Here is a 14701-nt window from a genome sequence, read left to right on the forward strand (position 1 = left end):
CAATCACCATAACCCTTCCTATCTCTACAGGAGAAATATACTATTTCTACATTATCTTCTGTGACTTTCTCTCTGGCAACTCTTTCCTCTCCCATCTAAAGCTGAAGTGGATAGGGAAGATGAATCAGAAAGAGTCTGTTAAGGAATCATCTTCCATGGTACAATTTCAGCCACTTCCAGTGGAAGGCATTTCTTTTGGCGAGTGATGACTATGACTTGAATAAAGCAAACACTAGGCACCAGTGTACGAAAACTAGAGAGTGAAGTTCTCTCCTATAACTAAGATGTGCTGTGTGAAATTAGAGATCTATAGCAATGCTAAAAATCTTCCACTTCCTGGAACTTGCTTTCAAATACTTTTCAAATGATTTAGCTAATTCCAAATTAGTTCTGTAAAAATTGTTCTGTAAAAACAAACAAATATGAATGAGAAAGAGAAAAGAAAAAGGAAAGGAGGTAAATATCTTCTTTTCATTGTTCCCCCCACAAGAATATTGAAATCACAAAATCTTATCAAGTACTCTTACTGAGAATTTTCCTTTGTCATTTAAAAAAGTTCTATATACATATATGTGTATATATGGAACCTTATATATGTATGTATAAGGTGAAGTTATATATATATATACATATATATATGCATATATATATATATATATATGAAAATTTAACTTTGGGAATTTAGAAAATCTAAGAATATATATACTCTTAAATTCTCTAAATTGCTGCATACAGCAATGCAGTTTATTTTAAGTGCCTTTTGACATTCAAGCTAAGAAATCTGATTCCCTTTTTCTCTTCTCCACCCAAACTCATTTCATGGGATATGCCAATTTTCAGGTAACATAAGCACCCACTGTTCCTAGAGACTTCTTTTAATTCTAGAGGAGCAGTGGATTGGCCGGGAAGCATTTTACTGTATTTCATTGGCATGTAGACTGTATACATTGGCATCTTCTTTGAGTAAATCTCTCTCTCCCTGTTGCAGTTGGCATGTGGTCACATCAGAACAACTTGAATTTCATTCAGAGGGGTTCTAGCAAAAGTCTAACCTGACAAAGCTCACTCTAAGTGACCACTATGACTTCACAAATGGCTGCTGAAATTTTTGCTCCTGGTTCTGCATTCTAATATTCCCTGCATGAAAAATGCTAAATCATTGCTTTCAAAATGGAATGTATGTATATATATATAAATATATATCATATGGCTTTTCTTCCTGTAGTTTTTCTTCTTTTTGTTTTATTGTAGGTTCGGGATATTCACCACTAGAAGATGATGAAGATGTGTACTCATATCCTAGAAAGAAAGGTGAATGCTTTGCTTGTATGCTAACAGAGTTTTGCTTGATGCCAGGAATGTTCTCTTTCCTCTTCTGAGCAGACTGAAATAAAGTGACCATAGGACATGCTTAAGATCTAGTGTGATGAATGCACAAGTGAGAGCAGAGGAGAATATCAAAGTGTTCCTCACCTGCTGGTCATTTTATTCTTCTAAGTCAGTTTCTGCTCTTAGTCCTCCCAGGAGGTTCTATGGCTTATGAAAATGAGAAAATCAAGCTGGGAGAAATCTTTCCTGATTCCTATGTTCCACCAGGATTGGTCAATAATAAATCAATGGAAGTGGTGTAGCAAAGGCACTAGGAATAAGGAAGCTTGATTTTCATAAGCTGGTTGAGAATGCTGGCTTCGATCAGTCAATCAACCAACAAGCAATTATGATGCATCTGCTGTATGCCAGGCACTGTCCTAGGCTTTGGTTTACAAAGAGTAAATTTAGTAAAACTGTTGGAAAGCTTATGTTTCATTTTAACCCTTGAAACGATAAAGTGTACTCCCCAGGGAAAATATTGCCTGGTAAATAACCACACTCTCTTCAAATTAGAGAAACAATTCAGGCAATTCTAACTAATTAAATTATCCTTCCCTTACCATCAGAGCCAGGTAAGTTTGCTCCATAAGGGATAACATGTGCTGGGATTTTGTTGGTGATGGTATTTGTTTTAAATTCAAGGAGACATGGGATGAAGATAGAATATATGTGTTTACATTCTGGAATATGGCTCCTCTCCTGTGGGAATAATTTGAGGAAAATTGGTTATGAAAGTTTAACCATGGCATTTTTTCCAGGGAACCTGTCCACATTTTGGCAAACGAATAATGTATGGTACTGTTTCGCTAAATCTGACATCTTGAGAGTATTAGAGTATCTTGGGCTACTTCAGAAATATGTAAAATCCCACAAGTCAGAGCTTCACAAGTTTTCCAATAGATTAAAGTGCATTTGCGGGGGGGGGGGGGAAATCAAACAATTATGGGAAGATATGTTGGATATAGAGATCTGGAGAGTCAGAAAAACTTGGGTTCAAATGCTATTTCTGCCCTATCCAGCTGTAAGTCACTTAGTCAATGAGGGTGCCTAATAACTCTCAATTAAAGTTAGAGAATATTTGCCTATCCTCATTGGTAGAGAGAGCTTCCTCACTAGAGATTCCTCAGACCAAATAAAGTCAAAATCTGATACAAAACAACATAAAAATTCTTCCTTATATTATTTGCTTCATAAAGTTGTGACTTTTAAATAGATGCAAACATTAGTCTGTGACAGATTTAATATGATGGCTTGACTATAGGGGAAATCCAGGAAAACACTGGGAATCCAGAAAACCTAGAGGATAGATGGACTGTTCTGATTAATTGCACCTCCTATTTAACTTAGAGATTAAAACCAAAACTTTTTCTTGTTTTTATTATAACTATTGCTAATTAAATAGGCATTAAAAACAAAATTTTTCTTGTGGTTATTGAAAAGTTAAAATGTATTAGTGTACATCTTGTGTATTTAATAAATACAATGTGGTAAAAGCAATTGAATCCTTTTTTCCATGATTAAAAGTATCAGTGTATCTCATGGGAATAATCATTCTGAATATCAAATTATACAGAACTCAACTGGAGATGCAGAAGATATAGGAGACTGATGCAAATGAATATTAAGCCCAGCAACCACCTTGTATATTACATACTCACCTCCCCCCAGTATTTATGTACATATATATGCACGTATATGTATGTATGCTGAGTATATATATATATATATATATATATATATATATATATATGTATGCTATATATATATATATATGTACTTATATTTCTCTACACATCTATACAATATGCATATTTTTTCTCTTTATATAATGAATTTCTATCTTGCTCATTCACCCTTTTCTCATAAAAGAAAAAAACAGACCAAGAAAAAGTGTATAGATGCATTAGGGATTTTTCTAACTTTATCCTTGATTGATATGTCTGTTTAAAAGAAAGTCCTTCCAATCTCTGTGCAAATGCACTCTCAACTTACTTTATTCCAGTGCTTATGTCTGAAAAATTGAATTCAACCATTTAGCTGAAATATTAACTACTTTCATTGCAATGCTAGTAATTTGTCAAAAGATGATCTCAAAGATGTATTTGTCTTATAAAAGTGAGCCAAACTGATGACAGTTGAGATTTGAGCAGTAAGAACACAGAGGTTTATTCATGCCTGTTTAAAAAAAAAACAGTATTGCATTTGGATGTAATGCTGCCGTCAATGCTAGGAGAAAGTAAAAGTTCTTCCAAAAGTATGACATCTGCCAAGTTCACACTGCATCAAGATCTCTGGGCTTGTACATCTGGGTAAGTGTAGGACACCATACTATGCATGTTTTTTTCTCCCTAAATACTTTTATATGTAGTTTAACAGAAGTGTATACTATACTATACGTGTATAGGATAGCATAAATTAAAAATAGGAAACAAACTGTTGATCCTGCTTTAATGGCCATTTTTATAGCATATTTTAGACATAAAATTCTTTGTAGAAAAGGAAAGACTAGAATAATTTATTGATATATTTACTGATTTATTTTTTATTTATCATTTATTACTGATTTATTCAGTCTGGCAGGTAAGGAAAAAGAGAAGGGAATAAGCATTTATATAGTGCCTATTATGTATCAGACACTGTGCTTAGTGCTTTTACAAAGATTATCTTATTTGATCCATTATAAGCCATTAGAAAGGAACATGGATAGATCTTTTCTTCAGTGTTTCATTGGATTCTCCAGAGGGAATTTAGAGACTTTGCTTAGCACCTCCAGCTGCATTGGTGATTAGGAAATGATCTGCAATTAGTGCAATTAGTCTGCATCTTTCACTAATGCACTTAGCACGTATTTTAGTCTGCATTAGAGTTAATCTGGGTCCTAGAATGTGACCTTAAACTTTCTTGTGTTTGTGTCTGATCAAGCCATCTTTAAAGAGCATTTAGCATCTCTGGTCTAATTAGATATTTGCTTACAGAGATTATGCCAAAGAAAGAGGCCATTTATATTCTACTAGTGTTTATCAATGGAGGAGACTCCTGATATAGAAACACCATCTGCTGATACAATTTGCAACCTTTTTTTTTTTTCCTGGGGAACAGAGAAGTAAAGAAACCTGGTCCTACATCTAAAATGTGGCAAAGGCCCTGAGCACTTTTCAACTGAGGCCTTCCTAACTCCAAGTCTAGCCATCTTTCTACTATACCATGTTGCTTCTTTTAAATTCTATACCTTGTATGTTTTAAATTTGTATATATCCCATAAATATGGTACATTAAATCTTTAGAGGGATAAGGAATGAAGTTTTGGAAACCCAGAATTTGAGTTGGAATGGATTTAATAGTCATCTAGTTCTAGTCCACACCTGAGAGGAAAAGTCCCTTCTAACATATCAGAGGTCGTACACTTGAGGTCCTTCTGGAAAAAAATATACCATTTCCATGTGTTTCATTCTGAATAGCTCTAATTGTTTGGAAGTTTTAAAATCATACATAAATTTGCCTTCTTCTACCAATGGCTCCTACTTAATCTTCTGGGACTAAACAGAGTCAGTCTTATTTCTCTTACACATAACAGCCCTCCACATCTTGAGAAATAACTCTTGCATTCTCTAAAAGTGTTCTGATGTTTAGGATAAGCATCCCTAATTTTTTTTTACCTGCTCTTCATGTAGCAAAAAAAAGTCTCCTTGTGGGAGACTGTAGACACTGGGAAGGTGTACCCTCTCCTGAATGTATAGACTCATGATTTTGCTTAATAAAATTCTTGACCCTTCCTGAAATGCTGAGATTGTCATTCCCATTTGAGACCTCCAATTACTTAGCATTGACCTTGACTCTAGGACACAGGAATAAATTCTTGCTGCATATTATGGGATGCCTGTTTTTGCTAAGAGGAATGGCAAGGCACTAACTCTGCTAAAACTTATACATAAAAGGAAGTTTCTGTTTTCTCTTGCTGAGCAGGTGTATTAAAGCCAATCTGGACATTTATGAAAAAACAAAAAATAAAAAACAAAAAAACTGATTCTCAGCACACTCACTGTCCACATGGTGGCACCCTTACTCCACACCTTAGAAAGCTCAGGTGTTAAGGGACTGGGCAATGAACTATTCTTTAGTGCTGACATGCATGGAACAGTGAAGGCAAAGGTCAGCAGATTTATGTGAGCTGTTTGGCCTTTTCCCTGGTAGGTAAATCATTCGGAATCCCCAAAGCATTCATCAATGAGAGATTTTCCAGTTCACATCTAACACTGCTTAGTTTTGTTTTCTCCCTTCCCTTCTTCTGTTCTCCATCATTTGAGGAAAACTCAGGAACAAAGGCATGATTTTACATAACCAGCTGAACCCTTTGGCAACCAAATATTGGCTATTTATTTGTCAACAATCTTCTCAGTCATCAACTTAATATCATGATGATATAGGGCAAATCACTGTCTCTTTGGGATTTCTTTTCTTTAAAATGGAGGAATTGAAATAGAGAACTATTAAACATTGGATGCTAAACAGTTAGATGATGTCCTTTCCAACCCCAAATCCCTCATTCTGTGATGTTTTGGTTTCATGTTTTGACTGAAGCTCTTTATGTAGGCTCATGTGATGTAAGGTCCTAGAGAGGGAACTTGTAATCATGGTAGCCAGTCTCTAGCACTGATTCTCTAAAAGAAATTAGACCAAATGAATTGATAGCATGAACTGAAAGCTGAAACTTCTGTTTACAATAAAGTTTCTTTTCAGAGGAAGTTTGCATATATTGAAAGTAAACTCAAAGTCACTCAGTCAGCCAATGTTTATTGAATGCCTGGTCTCACTATAACATTAGCCTAGAACTATGTAACACGTACAAAAATGTGATTTGGTAGTGAGAATTAAATTGAAAGGCAGGAAACTAATATGTTATAATGGATAGAGTATTAGAATTGAAATTAGGAAGACCTAAATTCAAATCCTTACCCTGATCCCTACTAGGTAAACTTGGCAACCATTTAATCATAGTAAGACTCAGTTTCCTTCTCTGTAAAAGGAATATGTTGTACTTAATGGCTTCTGAGGTTCTGAGTTAAGTATAGGATTCTTTGACTGTATGTTTTAATCTTGTCCCTGCCACTTGTTATCTGGGTGATCTTGGAGAGATTTCACTTCTCTGAAAGTTCTTTTTATGTAAATTATGTATATAAAATATGTAAAGTAAGAAGACTAGATTAGGTGACTAGCCGTTCTAATTTTACTATGTATAGATACTATATATCTATATGTGTTAGATACTATGTATCTATTTTACTAATGTAATCTTTGAACATATGATATTTGGATCTACCTGAATAAATATAAGCCTTCAAGGAGCTTCCCCTCTAATTGGGAGAATAAAACATGAAAATATTATTAATAGTTTATTTTTCAATTAATTTTTTAAAAAAAATTATTAATTATCTACAATTAAAAAAACAAAACAAAACAATTAAAGCAATCCCTGTCTTTAAAAAGCTGACAATCAATGAGAAAGTAAATAGTGAGTTCAATAAGTGGTTCCTTAAGAGTTCAGAGGAATGAGAACTCAATAATTATGAAGTAGTAGCAAATATCACAGTTTAGATAATTTCTCTTCATATTTTTCCTCTTTCTTGTTTCTGTTGTTCCCAGACACTCCATGGTGCTCTCCCATCAAAGTCAAGTATGGTGATGTGTCCTGCAGAGCACCTCATGGAGGATATTACAAAAATGTTTTGGGGACAAGATGTGATATTCGCTGTCGTAAGGGATATGAGCTGCATGGCTCTTCCCTGCTGACTTGCCAGCCAAACAGAAGGTGGTCAGACAAGGTTCTATGTAAACGTGAGTCATTTATCTCCTTCTGAGTCCCTTGTGACTTCTGTTCTTTACGTGTTTATTTTTTTTCAGTCAATTTTATTTGCATATTTGATATATAACTAGGGCTTTTGTGAAAAACCATTGGGTTGAAAAATAAAGCTGTCCTTGATTGGAGAAGCCAGAGTGTAAATAAAATAGGTACATTTGAATGTGGTTCACAATATTGAAAACCATGATATTTGACTAGAAAGGGTTCATATTAAAAGGGGGAAATTCATAAACATCATTGTTTATATAAGCCTTTTATTTGAGCTTATATTCTAATATCTCATTTGAATGCTAGTAGAATTCTTAGGCATGAGCCATTACTTGATAGAAAATTTAAAACTATTTCACACTAATTTTCTCTTCCAGAGAAGCGATGTCCTACCCTTACTATGCCAACAAATGGAGGATTTAAATGCTTAGATGGTGCATACTTTAACTCTAGATGTGAGTACTACTGTACCCCAGGATACATGCTAAAAGGAGAACGCACAGTAGTATGCATGGACAACAAGTCTTGGAGTGGCAGACCAGCCACATGTGTTGGTAAGAAGGCATTTCAATCTTCTGAAAAGCACAGGAGTAATATGCCTTGTTTGGAAGTGATGATCTTTTCCTACAAAGATATAGGTACAAAAATATAAGTACCTACAAAAAATGGTCATTTCCATATGTAAAAAAGAAAAGAGGACTGTATTTGAAGCTACAAAATATATAAAGCAAAGTCTGGAGTAATAAGATCAGATTTGGTCCTGGAAGAAACCTTAAAATTAGGTATCTTGTCCAGGATCACACAATTAGTTTTCCTATTAAGTCCAAGCCCATTGCTGAATCTAATATTTCACGTAAGTGTTGTTTTTAAAGTATGCATGGAATCCAGTACCTTAATTCCACATTGTCTCATTTTATCATGTTGTTTTCTTAACCAGGACTTCTTAAATATTTTCAACCCGAGATCTCTTTTTGCTTGAGAAATTTTTACATAACCCTGGGTATATGCATATAAAATGGAAGTATAAAAGAAACATTTATTAATTATATATCATTATTTCGCAATTCCTATATTCAGTTTTGAGATTATATGGGATTGTGAATCACATTTTTAGAAACTGGACTCAAAATCACCTTCCAATCTATTCTGTGAATTTTCTTTAAATGCTTCTTTTCTTTCCTTTTCTGGCTCTGATAATCCTAGTCAGTCTCATACCCTCAATTCTCTTCCATTCTAAACAAAAACAAGCAAAATCTCACAAGCAGACAAATTCTTCACTCTAATATATTACCATGGTTAAGCAAAATATGTGCACATTTTGGCCATTTCTGAAAAATATTTGTCTCAATTTTCATCTCTCTTTCATTAACTTTGTATCAAGAGGTACAAAATATGCTTCATCTGTTCTCTAGAGCTGTGGTAGGTCCTTGCATTGATCAGGGCAACTAGAGTGAATAGAATACCAGCCCTGGAATCAGAAAGACTCATCTTTCTGAGTTCAAATCAGATCTTAGAGATGAACTAATCCTGTTTGCCTTAGTTTCTTTATTTGTAAAATGAACTGGAGAAAGTAGTGAAAAACCATTCCAGTATCTCTGCCAAGAAAATTCCAAATGGATGATGAAGAATTGCATATAAGTTAAAACCATAAAATATAGCAACATCAACACAATATTGATCATCTTTCAAGAGTTCTTTATTCAGATGATATAGTAGTCAATGTACATTAAAAAAAATTCTGTTCACTTTACTCTGCACCATTTCATACAAGTCTTCCCACATCTCTATGAAAATGCCCCCTTAGTATTCTCTTAATAAGCAATTATTATATTTAAATTTAGGTAATAAAATTTGTTCAACCACTCTACAATGGAGAGAAATTCTTTTGGTTTTCAATTCTTTGCTCCAACAAAAATTACAGCTAGGAATATTTTTATACTTCTTTGGTCTCTTCGAAGACTATGCTTATTAGTGTTAGTGTCAAAAGGTGTGCATAATTTAGTGACTTTTTCTTATAGTTAAATTGCCTTCCAGAATTATAGGACCACTTCATGAGTGAGCAACTGTGCATTAGTGTGCCTCTTTCCCCAGAGATCCTCCAGCAATTGCCATTTTCTTTTTTGTCATCCTTTCCAATATGATGGGTTTGTGGTATAACCTTTGGATTTTTAAGTAATTTGTTGCATTTTTCCATATGGTCATTGTTTTTTCTTTTGAGAATTATTTCTTCTTATCCTTTATCCATTTATATATTGAAGATTTGCTCTTATTTTTATATATTTGAATCAGTTGTTTATATATGTTAGATTTCAGAGATTATTGGAACTAATTTTAGGGAGGACTCTTTTTTTTTTTTCCTGAGTTAATGATTTGTCTTTCCATAAAAGGTATTTCCTTTCTTTTTTTCCTTATTTATGATATAACTTTTCTATATAAGTTATGTATCCATTTGGAGTTTATGATGTTATAGGATATGAAATGTTTATCTACACATAGTTTTTGCCCGGTGATTGCTGTCAAATAGTTAGTTTTTATTCCAATAGTTAGTCTTTCAGTTTATCATTCTTCTGCTACTATGTTCATTGGATTTTGGATCTTGTGTTTCTATATGACCCATTGATCAACTTTTCTTTTCACTATAAATGAGCTTTATTTTGTAATATAATTTGAAGTCTGTTACTTCTTGGTCCCTTTCCTTTTTGATATTTTTTATCATTTTTCTTAAGATTATTGAACTTTTTTTTTCTTCTAGGTGAATTTTTTAATTAATTTTTTTTTCATCTTGGAAAAGTAATCATTTGATGGTTTGATTAGTGTAGTATTGAATAAATAATGAAACTTAAATAGTATTTTCATTTTTTACTATATTGACATGGTTTACTCATGAATAATTGATATTTCTCCTATTCTTTAGGCATGTATTTATTTAAAGAGTATTTTGCTGTTGTATTCCTATAGTTTTTCTCTGTGTATTTTGTGGTATATTCCACAGGTTTTATGTATTTTGTAGTTTTTGAATGTAATTCCTCTTTCTTTGCCTGCTGAATTTGGTTAATGATACATAGAAAGGCTGATGATTCATGTAGATTTATTTTATGTCCTGCAATTGAATTGATGAGTTAATTGTTTAATTGTTTAGCTGATTTTTGGGATAATTTTGCTTCCCATTTTTCTATTCTAATATTGCTTCAATTTATTTTTTCTTTTCATAGGGCTAAAGTCAGAAATTTTAAAACTATATAAAATATAATAGTGATAATAGACATCTTTGCTTTATCACTGATTTTATTGAAAAGGCCTTTCACATTCTCCCCATATTTAAATAAATCCTACTTGTCATATTAAGGGAAGATCTCTTTATTCCTGTTCTTTCTAGTGCCTTTAATAGAAATGGGTTCTTTACTTTGTCAAAACCTTTTCAACATTTTGATATAATCATGTTTTAATTTTTTATCATTAATAGAGCTTATTATTCATTAGTAGGTTTTATTTATATTGAATGAGCTCTGCATTCCTAGAATATTTTCAATTTGGTCATAAAATATAATCTTTTAAATATGTTACTGTGACTTTTTAGTATTTATTTAATATTTTTGATTCACTGCTCACTAGGGATATTGTTTTATAGTTTTATTTCTCTGCTTTCTCTATAGTCAAGACCATATTTGTATCATAGAGTTTTCAATAATTCCCTTTTTCTATATTTGTAGACATATTGGTTGGTTGGTTAGTAGTAGACAAATTGGAATTGGTTATTTGAATATTTGATAAAATTATAAATCCACTTGGTCTTGGTGCTTTCTAGTGATTCTTACATAAATATACATATTTAACCTACTTCCTGTTAGTTGTTTTTGATAGTAGATAATTTATATTTTTTTTCTATTTGTTTAATTTTTTTTGCTTTTGTTCTAGTATTTCTTGTTTCATGGAGCCATTACACTCTCTTTAGTCTATCTTAGTTTTCAAGGAATCTACTACTTAAGCTTTCTACCTTCCGTTCTAATAATTTATTATTTTTCTAAATCTTTCCTCTAGATTCCTTATTAAATTTATAATACTTTCCCCCCTCTTGCTTCATTTCTCCAAGGTCCTCGTGGTCAGGATATTTTATTTTTCCTCTGACATTCTGCTTATTGTCATGATTTTTTTTTGCTTAAACTCTTTTGAGTTTATTTCTTGGGTCTTTCTTTCTCCAGTCTCAGTTCCTGATTTCAGTTTTTTGTGAAATAGATATTCCCTCCCACACTTTAGGCCTGAAATGCTCTCTCTCTTTATCTCTGCCAACCCTGACTTCCTTCAAGTCCCAAAGCCTATCTTCTATTGGAAATCCTTCTCGATTCTCCTTAATTCTAGGGACTTCCCTTTATTGATTATTCCTGGTTTATCCTGCATATATATTTTTACATGGCAGATTTCATGTTGTCTCTGTTATTAGACTATCTCCTTATGAACAAGAATTGTAATTTACCTTTTTTGGTGTCCCCAATACTTAGGACAGTGCCTAGTACATGTTAGGTGCTTAATAAATGATAAAATGTTGATTGACTGATAATTTATCTGGATTTTAGTCATCTGAAAAATGAGGAATTTGAATTATATGACTACTTAGACCTTTCTCAGCATGTTATTGGGCAGAGCAACTTCTCTAGGTCCCAGTTAACTCATCAAAAAATTGAGGAAGGCTGACTAGGTGACCTTCTGAAGTCCTTTCCAACCCTAGGTCTGGGATTCTACGGAGGAATAAAACAGGTATTATTAAGTGCCTACTGGTACCAAACACTGTGTCAAGCACTCCACAGCCTTATTTGATCCTCACAATCACCATGGAGGTGAGTGCTATTATTATCTCTATTTTCCAGGAAGAGAAACTGAGGTGGACTGAATGTAATTGATATTTTCAGAATCTCAGAATTAGTAAATATCTGAGCCTGGATTTAAATTTTGATCTTCTGACTTCAGGCCCAACACTATGACTAGAACCTCTTAGTTATGGTAATTTTATTCTTTCCAGCTCTAAAGCTATAGTCACATAAGGTGTGACTGAACTGAATAATGAGCAGCAGCATCTGTTTTTGGCCACAAGGATATCAGTCAGAGGCTTAGATCCCACAGCGGCTGACTGGCTCAGCCCTAAGTTAGGGGTGGAACCTTGCTGTCATAGCTCTATCCCTGAGCACATGGAGGCGACCTGTAGTAATGCCTTCTGTATCAGTTTAGCAGGGATGACAGGCCCAATTCATCACAAAGATCCATTGCTCACTTTCCTTCACAGCCTCTATTTATCAAGTATTCAACTGAACAATCTGGGATAGTGTTGTTTAGTTTTGGACAGGGAAAAAAGCAAGGATATTTTATTCCCCTTCTTCATGAGTCATTTTAGAAAAGCAATTTGTTATAGTGGTCAGAATGCTGATTGAGAAGTTGAGATCTGGGTTCAAATTCTGACTCTCATTTATTAGCTATGTGAGCATGGAAAATCTCTCTGATGTTCAAATATTTCTCCAGAACTGTCCTATTAAGTCATAGCTAGGCTGTGACCTTGATAGAGGGAATTACCATAATGATTAGACATCAGAGACCCTTGATGAAATCTATTACTTATTAAATAAAAGTCATTGGTAGATACAAGTGGAATGATTCCTTTCAACCAACAAGTATTTATTAAGCACCTATAATGTGCCAGATACTGTACTCTAGGTATCAAAAGACAAAAGCCCTTAATTTCAATGAATTTGCATTCTATCTGGAGAGAGATGTATAATTATACACTCATCCAAAATTTATGAAAAATATAAACAAGTTAATTTTTTTTTTTATTTTGGGAGGGAAGAAATTAGTAGCAGTAAGAAGGTAGGTAATAAGAAAAGGCTTCAGAAAGAAAGTCTTGACCTGAGCTTTGAGGAAGGTAGTATCCTACGGGCAACCTAGATGGCTCAATGGAGAGAAAACCTGACTGGGGATCCAAGTCTGTGGTCTCAGAGACTTACTAGTTGAATAAACCTAAACAAGTCACTTAATCTCTGGAGAATGAAATGGCAAAGCACTCTAGTATCTTGACCATGAAAACTCAATGCACAGTATAGTCCACAAGATCATAAAGAGATGTACATGACTGAATGTACAACAAGGATTCTATGAGATGGAGGCAAGGGGAAAAGCATTTGAGGCATAGAGTCAACCAGTAAAAAGTCAGTGGAGACTGGGAATGGCTGTCATGTGTGAGGAATAGCAAAACAAAACAAAACAAAACAAAAAAAACCCAGTTCGCCTGGATCACATTGATGAACTTAGTGGTGATGAGGTTAGTGGCAGTCAGAGAATTGTTAAAATCCCATTATGGTCACACACAGGTTCTTCATGAAGAAGAAAAATTAATTGGCAAAAATGGAAGTTTATTATTGGATAGGAAACCAGTTTTGCTAAGAGACTGACTTCTTTAGTGGCAAAATTCTATTAGGGAAATGGAGGCTGGCACTGAGAAAAGAATGCCTTCTTAGCAGGCAGGGTCTAAAAGCAGAGCAAGTTGCTTTAGACCTTCTGCAAAGAGTAAGTCCAGAAACTGCCTTTTAAAAAGGAGTTTTTGAGGCTCAGGTTTCAGAAAGCCAAAGTTTCCAGGCCTAGATGCTTATTGGTATGCAGCCCAGATCTCCTACTGGAATTAACAATCCTTCAAAGTGGTGCTTTTTGAACAAGATTTCTAATTGAATCAAAGGGTCTGACATCCCCAAAAGATAATTTATCTTTGGGGATATGCCTTCCCCAAGACGGCCTGAGACTCCCAAAGGGAACACAGTTTCAGAGTGATAATTTTGAAGGAAACACGGTTCCTATTCCTCTTCAACACAATATCCAAAGGAAACCAAGGTATCCAAAATCTGAAAAGGTAGGTTGGAGCTATGTTGAGAAAAGTTTTAGATTCCAAGCATTCTCAGGAGAAGCTCACATGAGAAAGGTGAATGAAGACCAGGATGTTGATGTTCAGGTCTGAATGGTGCCCTTCTTTTCTCTTTATTTTAGAAATATTGTGGAAATAGCTTTCAATTTCTACCCTTTGACTTGTTATGTGCAATCTAATTTTCCTTCAAATCTTGGAGGTGGTAGAGGACTCTCTCCTTTCTTAGTCAAAGGAGACAGGGAGGGAGATTGTGAAAGCTTGTGGCAAAGAGGATTTCTGAGTTCAAGCCCATTCAGCTTTCCAGAGCTCATAGAACAAAGGGGAAAAGTGCTGATTGTTCTAAAAGCACAAGCAAACATGTCCTAAAACTAACCAGATGGCCTTGGAAGACTACCAAAGTTAGAGAGAGAGAACTTAGGAATTATCCCCATTTTAGAGGAGGAAGAGGGATTGTCAGCTCATAGTTTTTTTCAGTCTATCAAACAAGGAAGGGTCTGGAAGACAAAGTATATGATTTGTATTAAAATCACTTGGAGAAAAAATGGAAAATGAGAAAATAGATTCTTTTCTAATTTTGATCCCAGATA

General features: G+C 34.1%; 1 protein-coding gene across 2 annotated transcripts in view; it reads left to right on the plus strand.

Annotated features, from left to right (window-relative positions):
• Positions 1-14701, plus strand: part of SRPX (sushi repeat containing protein X-linked) — a 108942-nt gene that overhangs the window by 63112 nt on the left and 31129 nt on the right. Inside the window, exons 2-4 of one of the 2 annotated variants that reach the window (XM_074300841.1) lie at positions 1252-1311; positions 7012-7203; positions 7594-7770. In XM_074300841.1, the coding sequence (XP_074156942.1) occupies positions 1252-1311; positions 7012-7203; positions 7594-7770 (429 nt within the window). The remainder of the gene's footprint in view (positions 1-1251; positions 1312-7011; positions 7204-7593; positions 7771-14701) is intronic. The other variant, XM_074300842.1, reaches the window with a different exon arrangement.

This window comes from Sminthopsis crassicaudata, chromosome 3 (assembly GCF_048593235.1).
Source record: "Sminthopsis crassicaudata isolate SCR6 chromosome 3, ASM4859323v1, whole genome shotgun sequence".
NCBI lineage: Eukaryota > Metazoa > Chordata > Mammalia > Dasyuromorphia > Dasyuridae > Sminthopsis > Sminthopsis crassicaudata.